Below are 16,440 nucleotides of genomic sequence, written 5' to 3'. Positions count from 1 at the left end.
CAATACAGATAATTATCCCGCACCACTCCCCCCTCTTTAAAAAAAAAAAAAACAAAGGAAAATATCCATAGTCCATTTTTGGGGAATGTGGGTGTAGTATTCCAGGCTACTTCCAGCTAGTTGGGGGGGTTGATAATCTTATGGGGACCTAAAGAAAATTGAGAGTTATGATCAAGTCCTGACTGAAGTAACCTGTGAGTCTTGATCATCTCAGGTAGCAGTCTTAAATCTGTTCTGGATGTAGAACTCAGACATCTGGGCCATCTATTCCTACCGGAGATTTCTCAGGTGGTCTTCCTTGATCAAACCTGATTTTTCTTAACTCTGAATAAATCCACAGCCTCTCGTTTTCTGTGGAAACAAAAGCAAAATCTCTTCTCCAAAGCAACATACCTTTTGACTTCAATTTTGAAGTCAACGTATTTTCAAAATACCTATCTTGGATTAATTCTGCAGCATTTATAAGCAAATATCTTTTAGCAGCTGTTGCTCCTTCCTCAGCATTTAAACAATTCAAAGAGAGCATAATAGCATAGAGTATCAAGATTCTCTGTGTATTTTCCATCTTTATGTGGGTTTATTTTAACCTCTATTTCTTTGATTTTTACTTTTAACTTTTGGCTTTTTGAAACAGGTTCTCTGTGTATCTTTGTCCTGGAACCCCCTCTGTAAACCAGGCTATCCTTAAACTCACAGAGATCCATCTGTCTCTGCCTCCCCAGTGCTGGGATTAAAGGTGTGTACCACCACACCCAACTACTCTCTTTCTTTTTTATTTTAAGGCTTTAAACCTTTTTTTCAAGCCTGCATATATTTTTTAATACATTGTAAACCATTTTTTATTCTTTGAATCTCTCTTTACTGTATCTCTTTCTCTTTCTGACCACATGAGCCTTTAATTCAGTAAGCAATCATGGCTGAGGTACTGGTCAGAGCCATGTTTATTGTCACAAGTCTATGGACTTCTAGCATGGAGCCATGTTAGATTTCTTCAAAGGCCTTTTCTGGACCCTTTAAGATAATTATGTGACTTTTGTCCATAAGGCAATTTATATAATTTATTGTGTTTGTTGACATATATGTGCTGAACTACCCCTGCATTCACTGGATAAATCTAACTTTATTTTGTTGGATAATCACTTTGATATATGTTGTTAATGGTTTTGCAAGTGTTTCATTAAGGTACTTTTTATCTATGTTCATTGGGGATATTAGACTCTACTTTGCTGTTGTGTCTTTGCCTGGCTTTGGTGTTAAAATAATACTGGCTTCACAGAAGGGGTTTGGAAATACTCCTTTAGTTCTGGGTGTTTTTTGTTATAAAGGGGGAGCAGGCTGTGTCCCACCACCTGGCTAGCTTAACCTCCAAAATAACCACACAGAAATTGTATTAATTAAATTACTGCCTGGCCCATTAGCTCTAGCCTCTTATTGGCTAACTCTTACATCTTGGTTAACCAATTTCTATTAAATCTGTGTATCACCACGTGACTTTGGCTTACCGGAAAGATTCTAACCTACATCTGTCTCAGGCCAGAGATTCTATCTCTGGCATCTGCTTGTCTCTCCTTTTTTCCTCTCAAAATTCTGTTCTGTCTTCCCCATCTACCTGAGTTCCTCCCTATCAACTAGGCCAAGGCAGTTTCTTTAATAACCAATAAAAGCAACACAAATACAGAAGGACCTCCTACACCAATTTTTAATAACTTAAGAAGTATTGGTCATGATATTCTTTCAGAAGTCTGATGAATACTGCTGTTAATCCACCTAGGCCTGCAATTCTTTTAGTTGGAAGGTTTTGTATTACTACTTTAATATCCTCATTTGTTTTAGGTGTGTATTAGTTGCTTTTCTATTGCTGTGATAAAACACCATGACCAAGGAAACTTATAGAAGGAAGAGTTTATTTGGGCTTGTGATCCCAGAGGTTGACAATCACCATCCAGACAGGGAGGTATGACAACAGGGATGTACGGAGGCTGGAGTCACATGCTGAGATCTCATATTTTGAAACCTCAGAATGAAGAAGCAGCATGGAAACAGAAAACTAGATACAGTCTTCTAACCTCTCAAAGTCCACTCTCAGGGACACACCTCCTCCAACAAATCTCAAATTGGTGACCAAGTATTCAAATGGGTGAGAGTGTATGGCAGACACTCACAGGCAAGCCACCACATGGTTTGTTGGTCTCTTCCTGGTTTAACTTTAATGAAATTCATCCATTTCTTTTTCTTTTTTATTATTTTATTACTTTTAAAAAAACCAATCCAAATTCTCACTCCCTCCCCTCCCCACACCCTTCTACCCCTCCCCTCCAATCCTAAGAGAGGACAAAACACCCTGTCCAGTGGCAAGTCCAAGGCCCTCCCTACTACATGTAGGTTGAGTAAGGTATACATCCAAAGAGATTAGGCTCCCAAAAAGCTAGTGCATGCAGTAGAGACAAATCCTAGTGCCACTACCAGTGGCCCCTCAGTCTGCATCAACTGTTGACCACATTCAGAGGGACTAGTTTGATCCCATGCTCATTCACTCCCAGTCTAGTTGGAGTTGGTGAGCGCCCATTAGTTCAGGCAAACTGTCTTAGTAGGTGAACACCTCATGGTCTTGACCTGCTTGTTCATATTCTCACTCCTTCCACTCTTGAACTAGATCTTAGGAGCTCAGTCCAGTGCTCTGATGTGGGCCATTGCCTCTATTTCCATCTGTTGTTGGATGAAGGTTCTATGGTGATATTTAAGATAATCAAAAGTCTAACTACAGGGCAAGGCCAGTTCAGGCACCCTTTCCTCTATTGCTTAGGGTCTTCAAGGATGACCCCAGCTAACATCCATTTCTTTTAGGTCCTCCAATTTAATGGGATGTATGTTGTAAACAGATTCCCTTATATATTTTTAATTTCTTTGGTGTCTGTTGCAATGTTTCATTGTTGATTTATTAACTCTTTCTTTTGATTAATTAGGCTATAGCTCTGTCAATCTTAATTATCTTCTCAAAGAACCAGTTTTTAGATTTTGTCCACTCCTTGGCTCCCATAGAATTGTATCATAATGAAAACTGCATTCAGTCCAGCTTCAAAAGTTCTCATATTCCATCACAGTTGCAACACTGTTTGAAAGTCCAGAGTTCAAAGTTTCTCTGGAATTCATGCAATCTCTTAACTGTAATCCCCTGTAAAATCAAAATCAAAAACCAGATCACATACTTCCAATAAACAATGGCACAGAATATATGTTCCAAAAAGGAGGAAAGGAGCATGGTGAGAAAACACATGACCAAAGCAAGACCAAAAACCAGCTGGGCAAACTCTGAATACTGCTTCTCCACGTTTGATGTCAAACCGCTCTTGGGATCTCCCACTCCTTTCAGCTTTGTTGACTGCAACACAGTTGTCTCTTTTGGACTGGACCCACACCCAGTCTGCAGCTTTCCTCAGCAGGAATTACATGACCTGGTACCTCCTCCATCTTGGAAGTCTCCAACACAATCCAGGCTTCAGCGTCACAGCTTCACACAGTGGCCTCTCCGGGCTTCCATGTAGGGACATCTTTGACATATGCACCTGGCCTCCATGGCTTTCTTTAGCCCATAATCCCTTTCTTATATCCTGGCTCTAAAGACAGAGCTATGTGGCTGAATGACATTGCTAAGTTCTGCAGCTTGATGGGGCTGCAATCTGGCCTGCTACATCAATTACATCTGCATCAGCTTTCTGTTGGTGGTGGTTTTCTTCACTGTTTAAGTCTTCCTTTCATTCCTTTCACAATTTGAGAGCTTAGCTGAGTGGGGTCTTGCCCTGGCCACTATTTTCTTTTTCCCATATTGTATCAGGTTTTTCTTTAAACTTTTTATCTCCTTGAGCATGGGACTGAGCTCCATTATATCCATGAGTGCTCCTTTTCTCCTCAAACTGTACAAACTTACCTTTAATCTATATTTATCTTTTTCCAACTTGTTTCTTTCATTATAAATCTACATAAGAGAGAACTAATAACTCCACAATACAGTCAATACTAGTCTTGAAATCTCCTCAAAAAAGTCCTTCATCAAAATTATTCAATTTAGTAAACTTCAAAACAAGATCAGAAAGCCATCATATTATTCACCAAAATATCACAAGAACAGTTTCTACATCACTTACTAATATTCTTCCCTCTGAATTTTTTTGATGGGTCCCCACAGTCCACATTGCCCTCAGGACCATTGTCTATGCTTCTACAAAGATGGCCCAGTAAGAACCATTTGGCTGTTTTTTTAATCCCAAGTTCCCAAATCTTTCATATTCCTGTAACAATCAGCATGGTCAGTCCTATCACCACCCTGGATCTACCACCCTGGCAGCAACTTCTTTCTTAGTCCCTTTTCTATTGCTATGAAGAGACAGCATGGACAAAGCAACTGTTATAAAATAAAGCACTTAGTTGGGGCTTGCTTACAGTTTCAGAGGTTTAGTCCATTGTCAACATAGCAGGGAGCATGGCAGCATGCAGGCAGGTGTTGGAGTAGTAGCTGAGAGGTTACTAAGCATTCTGATTATTACCCTGGCAGCAGAGGATGAGAGAGACTGGGCCTGGTTTGGGCTTTTGAAACTTCAAAGCCTACCACCAGTGACACACTTCCTCCAATAGGGCTACACCTACTCCAACAAGGCCACACCTCCTAATCCTTCTCAAATAGCATCACACTCTGATGACTAAGCATTCAAACATTTGAGCTTATGGGAGACATTTTTATTCAAACCACCATAGATTTGATGGTTCTTTATTGTATTTAGTTAATTTTTATTCTGATTTTTATTATTTCTTGAAGTCTACTCTATCTGAGTTTGGTTTCTTCTTGTTTTCCCAAATAGAGATGCATCATTAAGTCATTTAGTTGTACTCTTTCTGGTTTTTAAATTACCTACAGCTATAAATTTCCCTTTCAGGGGTACTTTTAGTGTGTCTGAGAGGCTTTGTTGTATTGTATTTTCATTTAAATATAGACATTTAAAAATTTCTGTCTTGATTTCTTCCTTGAAAAAAAATCAGTAATGAGTTGTTTAATCTCCATGGGTTTCACTTGCTTTTATTTCCATATTTTTTTGGCTGTGTGTACTCCTCTCTTTGTCTGAAGTATTGTTTCCAGGATTCTGTATAGAGTTGAGTTGGTGGGTTTGAAGTCTTTTAGCCTATTTGTATCATGGGAAGTTTCTCATTCTCTTTTAACTATGGCAGATAGTTTTTCTGGGTACAGTAATCTAGGTCGGCATCTGTGGTCTTTTAGAGCTTGAAGAACATTCTTCAAGACTCTTCTAGTGATTAAAGTTTCCACTGAACAATTAGCTGTTGTTCTTCTGGTGGGTTTTCCCTTATAAGTGACTATTCAACTTAAACTCACAGCATTATCCTAAATGGAAAACAAGCAAAAATCTTGAAGCAGGATAGCTATGGTTATCTAGAGCCTTCCATGGTTCTACAAGAATTTTAGGATCTTTCTTTTTTTTCTATAAGGAATGAGAAAGGAATCTTATTGGAATTGCATTGAATCTGTAAATTGTTTTATGTAGAAATCAATATAAGTCATTTTCACAAGATTACTTCTATCAAACCATTAGCGTAGAGTGTCTTTCAATTTTTAGTTTCTTACTCAATCTCTTTCTTCAAAGATTTAGTTTTCATTGCAAAGGTCTTTCACTTTCTTGGTTAGGTTTATTCCTAGACACTTTTTTGAGGCTACTGTGAATGTGAATATTTCCATGCTCTCTTTTTTAGTGTGTTTGTCATTATCATATACAAAAGTTACTGATTTTTATAAGTTGATTTTTTTAATCTTACCACTTCATTGAAGTTTTTGATCATTTCTAGAAATTTTATGGTGGAATTTTGTGGATCTCTTATGTATAGTATTATATCATCTTCACAGATCAATAATTAACTTCTTCTCTTCTTATTTTTATCCCCTTAATTTATTTTTTCTTGTTTTATTACATTTGCTAGTTTGATAATGGACAGTCATGTCTCATTTTAATGGGATTGCTTTTAGTAACAAGTTATAATGGTTCTCAACCTGTGGGTCACAACCTCTTTGGGAGCTGGATATCAGATATCCTGCCTATCTGATAATTACATTATGATTCAAAACAGTGGCAAAATTATAGTTATGAAGTAGCAATGAAACGATTCTATGATTGGAGGTCACCATAACATAAGGAACTGAATTAAAGAGTTGCAGCATAAAGAGGATTGAAAACCAGATTAGAGCACTTACCTAGTATAAGGCTCTAGATTCAATCCCTAATAGTACCTAGTAGAGTTAATGATTTTTTAAAACTAATATATATTTGGCCAACCCAGTATTTCTATGTATTATAATGAGAGTTAGTTACATGAAATGGAGACATTTAAAAATCACAGACTTGATCTTGTATAGGTCCCACTCCTACCTGAGGAGTTATTGGCATTTATGGCTTCTTGTGGAGGAAAAGTTGGTTTTCCTCAAGGATGCTGACCCTGAGAAGCTACCCATCTCTAAGAGATGGCACCATATCCATGCATATGCAGGCAGCATGGAATGAACTCATTAGATAGGGAAAGAGGGAAGTGAAGCACATGAAGCTGGAAGGGAAAAGTATGGGTGTTACGGATGAGGAATTGGAGTAGAAGAAATGGGAGTATGTTTGATAAAAACACATTTCATTCATGCACAAATATTAGAAAAAATATTTTAAAGCACAGAAACTGTAAATGAGTACTATAGTCTAGATTTGATGTGGGAGTGTCATATATCAATCTGTTGATTTCATTGGTTAAGTAATAAACAAACTGCTTGGGCTCATAGCTTAGAACATAGGTGGGTGGAGTAAAGAGAACAGAATGCTGGGAGGAAGAGGAAGTGAGCTCAGACTGGACAGCTCTGCTCTCTGGAGCAGAGACGCCATGCTGCCCGCTCCTGGGCAGACACACGCTATGAAGCTCCGACCCAGAATGGATGTAGGCTAGAATCTTCCCAGTAAGACCGGTGCTTAAAGATTATTAGAGATGGGTTGATCGGGATATCAGAATTAGCCTAGAAGAGGCTAGATAGAAATGGGCCAAGCAGTGTTTAAATGAATACAATTTGTGTGTTGTTATTTTGGGCATAAGCTAGCCATGTAGTCGGCTGGGGTGCTGGGGACGCAGCCCCACCACCCCAATTACTACATAGATTAAATAGCTTGAAAATATAGAAAGTCAAGTTTTTAAACTAACACCATGGAAAGAAAAATAATAAAATGCTTTAACATTATCCACTTTTAGTGATACATATAACTAAGTAAACAATGTTCAACTATGTAATGTGATATATTCTTATAAACAATTAAAACATTTTATAACATGCCCAGTTTGCTACCATGTGATGATTACTGGGACGTATGAAATACTAATTGAGAATCTTTTTCTTATATATGCAAAGACATTTAAAGGATTTTAAGTGCCAAAATTAGTAATCCATTTTTCTCATAACACTGTTTCAGATTGAAAATTTCATGTAATAAATTTCTTCATAATTCTGCACTCTAAACTAGAAAAATAGATAAATGCAATTTACAGTTGGTTTTGAAAACTTTTCATTTAGAATTAGGACTTTCTTAGTCTGGCATTTTTATCTAGAATACAACTACCAAGAAATGTCTTACCTGAATTTTTCTCTTTTAAGCTTTGTACTAGGTTATACTCAAACTCCAAAAGTATTGTCCTCCTGTCATTCAAAAAAGTGTGGTACATGCAGTCATTACTTTAATATTGGTATAAAACCATGCCAAATTAAATTATTAAGAGTGTTACAATTGGTATCAGGGTGTTTTGGTATAGTCATCAAAATTGTGAACTTGGATATATTTTATGAAACTTTTAATTAGGTAAAGAAATAACAAAAAATGGTAATGAATCAAAGTCAAAACATACACTATGTCATCTTGACAAAATGGGAAGTATCATGACCTCTAATGTAGTCCTAACTTCATAACTAACAGCTATTTCTTAGACAGGATTTCTCTTATGATAAAAAATAGACTTCTAAAAAAATAAAAGGACTTTACTGCTTTAATTCACCAAGTTACTATGAAGACTTAACAATATAAACATAATAATAGGAAAACAGAAAAGCAATAGAATAATTTATATCTTAACAGTGAATCACTTTGAAAATCAAAATGAAACCTACATGTTTTTCTTCTCAGAAACTAATGCACCAATACCATAGCTTTCAGCAAATATAAAGAGCTAGTATGTTTACTAGCTGTTCAGTTATGTGTGGATTGCCATTTAGAGAATAATAGCTACTGAAGAGTTTAAAACTAAAATTCATATTAATGTAAAATCTTCTTAAATTAGTAAAATGATTATTTATTATTACTGAACTAAAAAAAAATCATACCAAATTTTTTAAAACTATTAAATTACAAAACCTAAATACTTCTGCTTTGCCAAATCCAATCTTAATCCGCAGACCGTTGTTACAAGGATGCCTAGTTTTTATGGCTGTCACAGTGTTAGTTATTTTTCTGATGCTGTGATAAAATACTATAACTGAGGCAACTGACAGAAGGAAGAGTTTATTTATTTAATTGACTTCTGGATACAAAGGAATGAGTTCATTATGATTTGAAACAGATACAGAGAATCACAGCTATAACTATGCAGAGACTGAGTCCAAATCCCTCCCCATCAGAGTTTAGGGAACCCTACGAAGAGTAGGTAGGAGGCAGAGGGAATGAAGGACAACCAGGAGAACAATGCCCTCTGAATCAACTAAACAAGGTACTTATGAGCTCACAGAAACTGAAGCAGCAAGCACAGGTCCTGCAATGGTCTGTACTAGGTTCCTTTGCATATATAGTATAGCTATTTGCTTAGTATTTTTATGGGACTCCTAACTGTGAGAATGAGTGGTTCTCTGACTTTTGTGCCTGCTCTTAGGACTCTTTTCCTTCTGTTGGACTGCTGTGCCAAACTTTGATAAGATCATTTTGTTTTATAATTTGTAATATAAATTTATAATATAAAATATAGTAATTTTGTTTTTTCATGTTTGGTTGCTGTCTCTTAGAAGCCAGGTTTTTTTTCTAATGAGAGGCAGAAATGGAGTGGATTCAGAGGGTAGACAAGGTGGGGAGGAACTGGAAGGAGAACTGGAATGGGAAACAGTAATCAGGATATATTATATAAGAAAAGAATCTATTTTCAATAAAAGAATATATATACCCAAAAAAATAATCCATCATGTCAGGGAAGCAGGGAAGCAAGTAGCAGGCATGGGGACAGGAGGAGGAAGCTGAGGGTTCACATCTTCAAATATAAATATGAAACAGGAAGTGAATTAGAAATCACATGAAGGTTTTAATCCCAAAACCCAACCTCAGTGACATACTTCCTCCTGCAAGACTGCACCACTTTAGGCTCCACGAACAACTGGGGACCAAGTATCCAAATGTCTAAGACTGAGATATTTCTTATTCAAGTCACGACAATCACTAACTGGTTTGGAAGATGGACTCATTTTATACATGTGCACTATTAAGAAGACACCATAGGACTTATGTCTGCTAATACAGGTCATCTTCTGTTTGGTGGCTTATTTGTGAGGCAAAATTTGAAAATATATTGAAATATTGAGGAACAAATTCACATACCTTGGAAGACTTTCATTAATATAAAAAAATTCAAGTGGCCAATCAAGTTTCCATGAAAATAGTGATGTAGGTTAGGCCCACTAGGAAATGGAGCTATTCAGACTACAAAGTAGTTTCTGTTCATTGTCAAAGAAGAAAAGAACTTTTAATCTTGTCTTGCAAAATTATTGGACACTAGCTGATTTTCTGGAGGGGTCACAACACATATTTGATGGAAGAAGAGCTAAAATTCTCTTAGGTGACTAAGCATGAAGCTCTAGGCACACATGATGACTGCAGATAAAGGTTGTGAATAGATGGGAAGGTCAGTTTACTGTTGGTGGGTGGGGGTAAAACTAAGACTCCTGGCTGTTTGTGGTAGTTTGAATATAATTGGCCCCCATAATCCCATAATCTCATAGGGGGTGGCACTATTAGGAGGTGTAGCTTTGTTGGAGAGGGTATAGCCTTGTTGGAGGAAATGTGTCACTGTGGGGGAAGGCTTTGAGGTTTCCTATGCTCAGGATACCACCCAGTGTGTCAGTCAACTTCCTGTTGTCAGCAAAATGTAGCATTCTCAGTTCCAGCACCTTCTCTACCTACATGCTACCATGCTTCCTGCCATTATGGACTGAACCTCTGAACTGTAAATGAACCACCACAATTAAATGTTTCCTTTATAAGAGTTGCCATGGAAGCTGGGCGGTGGTGGCGCACGCCTTTAATCCCAGCACTCGGGAGGCAGAGACAGGTGGATCTCTGGGAGTTTGAGGCCAGCCTAGTCTACAAGAGCTAGTTCTGGGACAGGCACCAAAGCTACAGAGAAACCCTGTCTCAAAAAACAAAACAAACAAACAAAAAAAAAGAGTTGCCATGGTCATGGTTTCTCTTCACAGCAATAGTAACCCTAACTAAGACAGATATTATTCCAAAAGTGCTCTCTACTTTAACAGTGTCTTAATTAGGGTTTCTATTGCTGTGAAGAGACACCATGACCATGGCAACTCTTATAAAGAAAACATTTAATTGGGGTGGCTCATTGACAATGTCAGAGGTGCAATTACTATCATCATGATGGGAAGCATAATAGTACACAGGTAGATGTTGTGGAGAGGTAGTTGAGAGGCCTACATCTTACAGGCAACAGGAAGTCAACTGATTGTCATACTGGGGGGAAGCTTGAGCAAAAGAGACCTCAAAAGCCTGCCCCCATAGTGACATACTTCCTCCAACAAGGCCACACCTCCTAATAGTGTCACTCATTGGGAGCCATTTTCTTTCAAACCATTACAGCATCCTAACTTAAAAAGAACATGAAATGAAGAAACTGTTCTAATGATTATGTGACTATTACCACAAAAACTCAGAAATCTTAATCAATAAGGGCAATCAAGGGATAGCTGTTCATCATTACTGGACTTTTGGATCCACTAATAACAAAACTGTAACAACAGAACCAACAAGGGAAAAAAGACATGACGAGAATTTCTTCCTTTCCTCCTCTGACTTGTGAGAGAGGGTTGATGCCCTTGTACTTATAGAACTAGCTGGTTTCCTAAAATTTCAAGTAGCAATGTGTAGAAGGCAGCTTCCATGGATTTTCTGTTAAAATGGACGTTATAAGACTAAAGTAAACAATTAAAAAAATCAAGATGTGACACTGCGTCTGATGCACAAGGGTTATGTTCGAAACTAAAGCAATCATTCTGGAGTCCTTAAGTATGAAGATCTTCAAACTCCTGAGACAGAGGTTAACACAGAGGTTAAGGATGTAACTCAATGGTTCAGGCCCTGTATTCAGTCCCATTATTAAAAACAAAACTTGTCTTGGGATTAAAATTTCCCACACCATTTCTACTTCTAAATAATCCATCATTTTTCTTGGTTTCTAGCTGATGAGGTGGACTAACTCTATTCCATTTCAAAACTACCTAAACCAACAATGAAATATCACTTGGTGTAATTATTTGAAACAATTAATATTAATTAGAATTACTTACACCTCACGATCACCTTCAATAGCATAACGTAAAGCAGTCCATCCAAACAAATCTTTAAAATTGATGTCAACACCTTGTTGAAGAAGAAGGTTGACCATAACCGGTGAATCACATCTTACAGCATACATGAGAGAGTTTCTAAAATAAAAATAACTTCAGTTATAGACCTTAATATAATTATTTGAATAGTTATTGGGTACACTTTACCAAATAGCTCATCCAACTGTGTAGACCTAAGTATTTTGAGAGATCCATTATTCAACATTTTAAGTTATCTTCAAAACAAAACCTGTGGTAGACTTCTTTCCCACAATTATATTACCTAATAGGATTCCCACCTTAATATCCTCTGACTGACAACTATGGTAATAAGGAAAATTTACCTGAAGTACATCAAGATTTATAAGATTTTTCCTTTTCTTCCATGGTTTAATGTAATATATTACAATTTATACTCATGCCAAATAAGTAAAATTATTTGTGTGATTAGTATAATAGCAGTAACAATATAAAATGATATTGATAAAATAATGGCAAAGATAGCTGTAGCACTTTAGGTTAATGATGCTGAATACCACTGATAGGAACTGAGGTAAAAAAAATATTAATTTTTTTCAGACGTGACTCAATATGTTTGTTTTGCTATGTAGTTTAGGCTGACCTCAAACTCAGAGATATACCCACATCTATCTCCTGAGTGCTAGGATTAAAAGTATGTGCAACCACATGCCAGGCAGTAGTGGCACATGCCTGTTGGAGAAGGGTGCCACTGTTGGTTTCTGGCCACCCAAAATAATCACACAGAAACCATATTATTTAAAACACTGTTTGGCCCATTAGATCTAAGTTCTTATTGGTTAACACTTTCATCTTAATTTAACCCATTTCAAGTAATCTTGGCCTACCAGCAAAGTTTCAGCATGTCTGTCTCTGTCAGCTCCATGGCTTCTTTCTGATTCCACCTTCCTCCTCCCATCATTCAGCCTAGCTTTCCCCGCCTAGTTCTGTTCTGCCCTGCCATTGGCCCAAAGCAGTTCTTTATTCATTATCCAATAAAAGCAACACATAGACAGAAGGACCTTCCACACCACATGCCTTTAATCCCAGTACTCAGGAAGCAGAGACAGGAGGATCTCAGCCTGGTCTGCAAAATCTAGTTCCAGGACAGCCAGGCTGTTACACAGAGAAACGCTGTCTCGAAGAATAAGAAAAAATATGTGCTACACAGCTAGCCCCATATGAATGGTCCTACAACTATTTTTTCAAGTGTATTATTACAGTTTTTATATATTAGGAATGTGTTTACCCTGGTTTAGCCATACAGCACTGAGAAGTGATGCCAGCCAAGATCTAAGGGAGCTCGCTGCCTTCCAGTCTGGCAGCAGCAGATGACCTCATCCATGTACTGCTGGCATAAAGAATGCAAGAGTTACAGGATTGTGGGGATATATACCAAGGTTTCAGGAGGAAAAATAAACCCATGAGGGTGAGCAATGAGGAACAGGCTGTAATTTCCTTCATAGAGCTGTTAATCCAGTTGTATATTGAGTTGTGGATGGGATTCTAACTTAACAATGGAGACCTTGGGGTTGTTGGAGATATTGGGTACACAGAAATCCTTGGGAGGAATTTTCCCATATTCTCCCCGTCATTGAGATACTATATCATGGTTTCCCTGCCAAGACAGATGATAAATTCTGAGGATATAAGACAAAATAAACCATCCCTCCGTTAACTTCCCTCCGTCATGCATTATGTCGTGCCAATATGAAAAGTAACTGATGCTTTATTTTATACTCAATACAGAATTCTCTTTAAAAAGTATATTAAAACAAAATTAATACATTTGGCTAATATAAGATCATATGCACTAATATTAGATTAAAAATTAGAAAAATTGGTCAATATTAATGACAGTATGAACCCTATTATATATCACTCACTTTGAATTATTGAAATTCTAAGCTGGATGTGGTGGCTCATGCCTTTATTCTCAGTCAGCATAAGGCAGAGGCAGGTAGATCTCTGCATTCAGGGCCAGCCTAATCTAAAGAACAAGTTCTAGGACAGCCAGGGCCACACAAAGAATCCTGTCTGGGGTTGGAGGAGGAAAAGCAATACTAACAGATAATTCATGCTTGGCTTCCAGTATATTCCTATAAGTCAATATTGTTGTTCCTATTCACGTACTATTTTATGTGCATGGCTGTCTGCAGTTTAGAACAACATTAGAGGGTCTGAAGTCAAATGCTACCTTCTCTGAGGGTCCACCGCATGCACACTGGCTCCCGTGCTTACTAGGAACTGCGCCATATTCAGCCTGTTTTCCCTGAGAGCAAGCAATAGTGGTGTGAGGTTATCCTGCAAAACAACAAAATCAACTTACATTCTACAGACTCAATGCACACAAACACGAAACAGAGTTAGGAGAGGGCATTAAAGCCATCCTTTCCTTGTCACCCCTTATGCTTTCATGCAGGCTCTCCAGTTCCCGCCAAAATGCTGCCCCCTTGTCCACAGATGGAACATGAACAGTAGTCCTCCGCAACCCTCACTTGAAATAGTTTTGTGTCTATAAAACTTTGTTCTCATTATTAAATTTATCTTGGCATTTTAGAGTCACTTAATTGCTCCCATCTAAACCCCAATATTCTTAAATTATGGACTATTGGTATCCGTGTTGTATGGTTATTAAATTACCATTCACAAGTGGAATGGTTTCTGTGTAGCTTTTGGAGCCTGTCCTGGAACTTGCTCTTGTAGACCAGGCTGGTCTTGAACTCGCAGAGATTTGCCTCCCTCTGCCTCCCAAGTGCTGGGATTAAAGGCCATGCACCACCATCACCCAGCTGAAATACTTTCTTTCTTTACAAAAGCCAAATGTCAAATTTTAAATTAAATTAAAAATTGCCTACTCTAGAAATGTTCTAGAACTTGATTTATACTATATATGCATTCAATTCTTCCAATGTTACTTACACGAATAATTTGTTGCACAGGACTGCCAAAGATAAATTATCAAAAGGATTTCTATCACCATTATTACTGTTAGGTTTTCAGTGCTATCCCTGTACTGCTGGTCCTGGGTTCTATAGGACAGCAGACTGAACAAGTCATGAGGAGCATGTCAGTAAGCAGCCCTCCATGGCTTCTACAGCAGCTCTTGCCTTCAGGTTCCTTCCCTGTTTGAGTTCCTAGTACTGACTTCCTTCAGTGATGAGCAGTGATGTATAAGCCATATAAGCCCTTTCTCTCTAACTTGTTTTTTGGTCATAGTGTTTTGTTCCAGCAATAGAAACCCTAAGACAATGCCCTCTCCAAAATCTTCATAATGGTGTAGGAGACTCAAATGGAGCTCTACTGAAGTGCATAACACTTTAGGAACCTCTCCTTCTCTTGGTGGTGCCTCTCTGCACCCAGCATAGGGCCCTGCCCTAAAGTAGTGAGTCTTTCACATCTGGGGCACCTACTCATTTCTGAACCAAGTAAATTCCCATGCTAAGTTATGTGATTCCCCTGGCATGGTGCAGGACTCTGGCTCAGATCATTTTGTATTTGGGGAAATGCTCGATATCATGTCTGATCTGCCTGCTGTGACATTTGCCACACCTCTGAGAACTGGGAGTTACAAGAATGTTTTTCTCCCTTGTTCTTCTCCACTTGCTTGATTCACAGGCCTCATAATGGGCACCTCACTCTCAACTACCAAATGACTCTCCCCTAGATTGTAGTTGAATTCTTTTACTCTTTATTCTTTGTGGGCCCGCCACTCAGCTCCAAAATAAACACACAGAGACTTATTCTTATTTCTAGCCAGCTTTTCTAACTTAAATTAACCCATTTCTCTTCTTTTATATTTTAACTATTTATTCTACATATCTTTCTTCTCTTCTTGCTCCAGGACTGGTTTTGTGGATAGGTCGCTGGCCCCTAGCATCCCTCTCCCCTTCTTTTCTCACCCATCGCTCTTCTTTTCTCTTCTATTATTTATTCTCTATGACTGGCAGTCCCACCTAGTTCTTTCTCCTACCCAGCAGTCCACTATTCACCTCTTTATAGACCAATCAGGTGTTTTAGACAGGTAAAATAACACAGCTTTACAGATGCAACATAAAAAAATGCAACACATCGTTGCATCACTAAACAAATGTTCCACACATTAACAAATGTAACACATCTTAAAATAATATTCCACAACACTAAATAGCTTTTATACACTTTTAAACACTTTATCCTGGAGGAGAAATAAACCAAAGAGACTGTTAAGTTTCTGTAACAGTATCTGGCCACAGTACAAATCAGGCGATGGACTTCAGTGACCTAAAAAGGTATCTTTCACCTCACAATTCTTGCTGACTTAGAACTACATACCGCACAGTGGTGAATGGTAGGAAACCGATGTCATTAAAGCCTGTTTCTACCCCTGAAACTTCCCCTACCTTTGCCAGTCTTGCACAACTTTTTAAATTCAGTAACTTCATGAAAAACTGGACCGTTTCTCTAGCCCCCTTGACCCTGCTGTCTCTCTCTCCTCTCAACCAGTCCCCTGGCTAGGTGCCAGGGTCCATTCAGGACCTTTCTTGGCTGGCTCTGACATCTGCTGAGAGCTCCCCTCCCCACCTGGGTGCCTGCCTGGATCCTCCAAGGCTTCCCGGCGTACCAGCCTCGGCCTTTCCAAAATGATGGATTTCACCCTGTGTATCAGATAAAAGCTTATGATCCACCCCTTCCATAATCCCTCCTCAGCCATGGTGCTCCCCCGCCCTCCGCCCCATACTTACTCAGCCATAGCTTGGTACTTCTGCAAG

At 38.3% G+C, this 16,440-nt stretch overlaps 1 protein-coding gene across 1 annotated transcript in view; it reads right to left on the bottom strand.

The window, feature by feature from the left end:
* LOC121440709 (putative ankyrin repeat domain-containing protein 19) overlaps nt 1-16,440 on the bottom strand; it is a 73,946-nt gene that overhangs the window by 45,245 nt on the left and 12,261 nt on the right. The window contains exons 4-6 of the mRNA XM_041641507.1: nt 13,887-13,993; nt 11,633-11,770; nt 7,659-7,720 (exon numbers count right to left, since the gene is read on the bottom strand). Coding sequence (XP_041497441.1) covers nt 7,659-7,720; nt 11,633-11,770; nt 13,887-13,993 — 307 coding nt within the window. The remainder of the gene's footprint in view (nt 1-7,658; nt 7,721-11,632; nt 11,771-13,886; nt 13,994-16,440) is intronic.

This window comes from Microtus oregoni, unplaced genomic scaffold (assembly GCF_018167655.1).
Source record: "Microtus oregoni isolate MIOR12 unplaced genomic scaffold, Mior012 000070F_ref0000104, whole genome shotgun sequence".
Lineage (NCBI taxonomy): Eukaryota > Metazoa > Chordata > Mammalia > Rodentia > Cricetidae > Microtus > Microtus oregoni.
The sequence above is the reverse complement of the archived record's forward strand: the minus strand, read 5'-3'. Positions and strand labels throughout refer to the sequence as shown.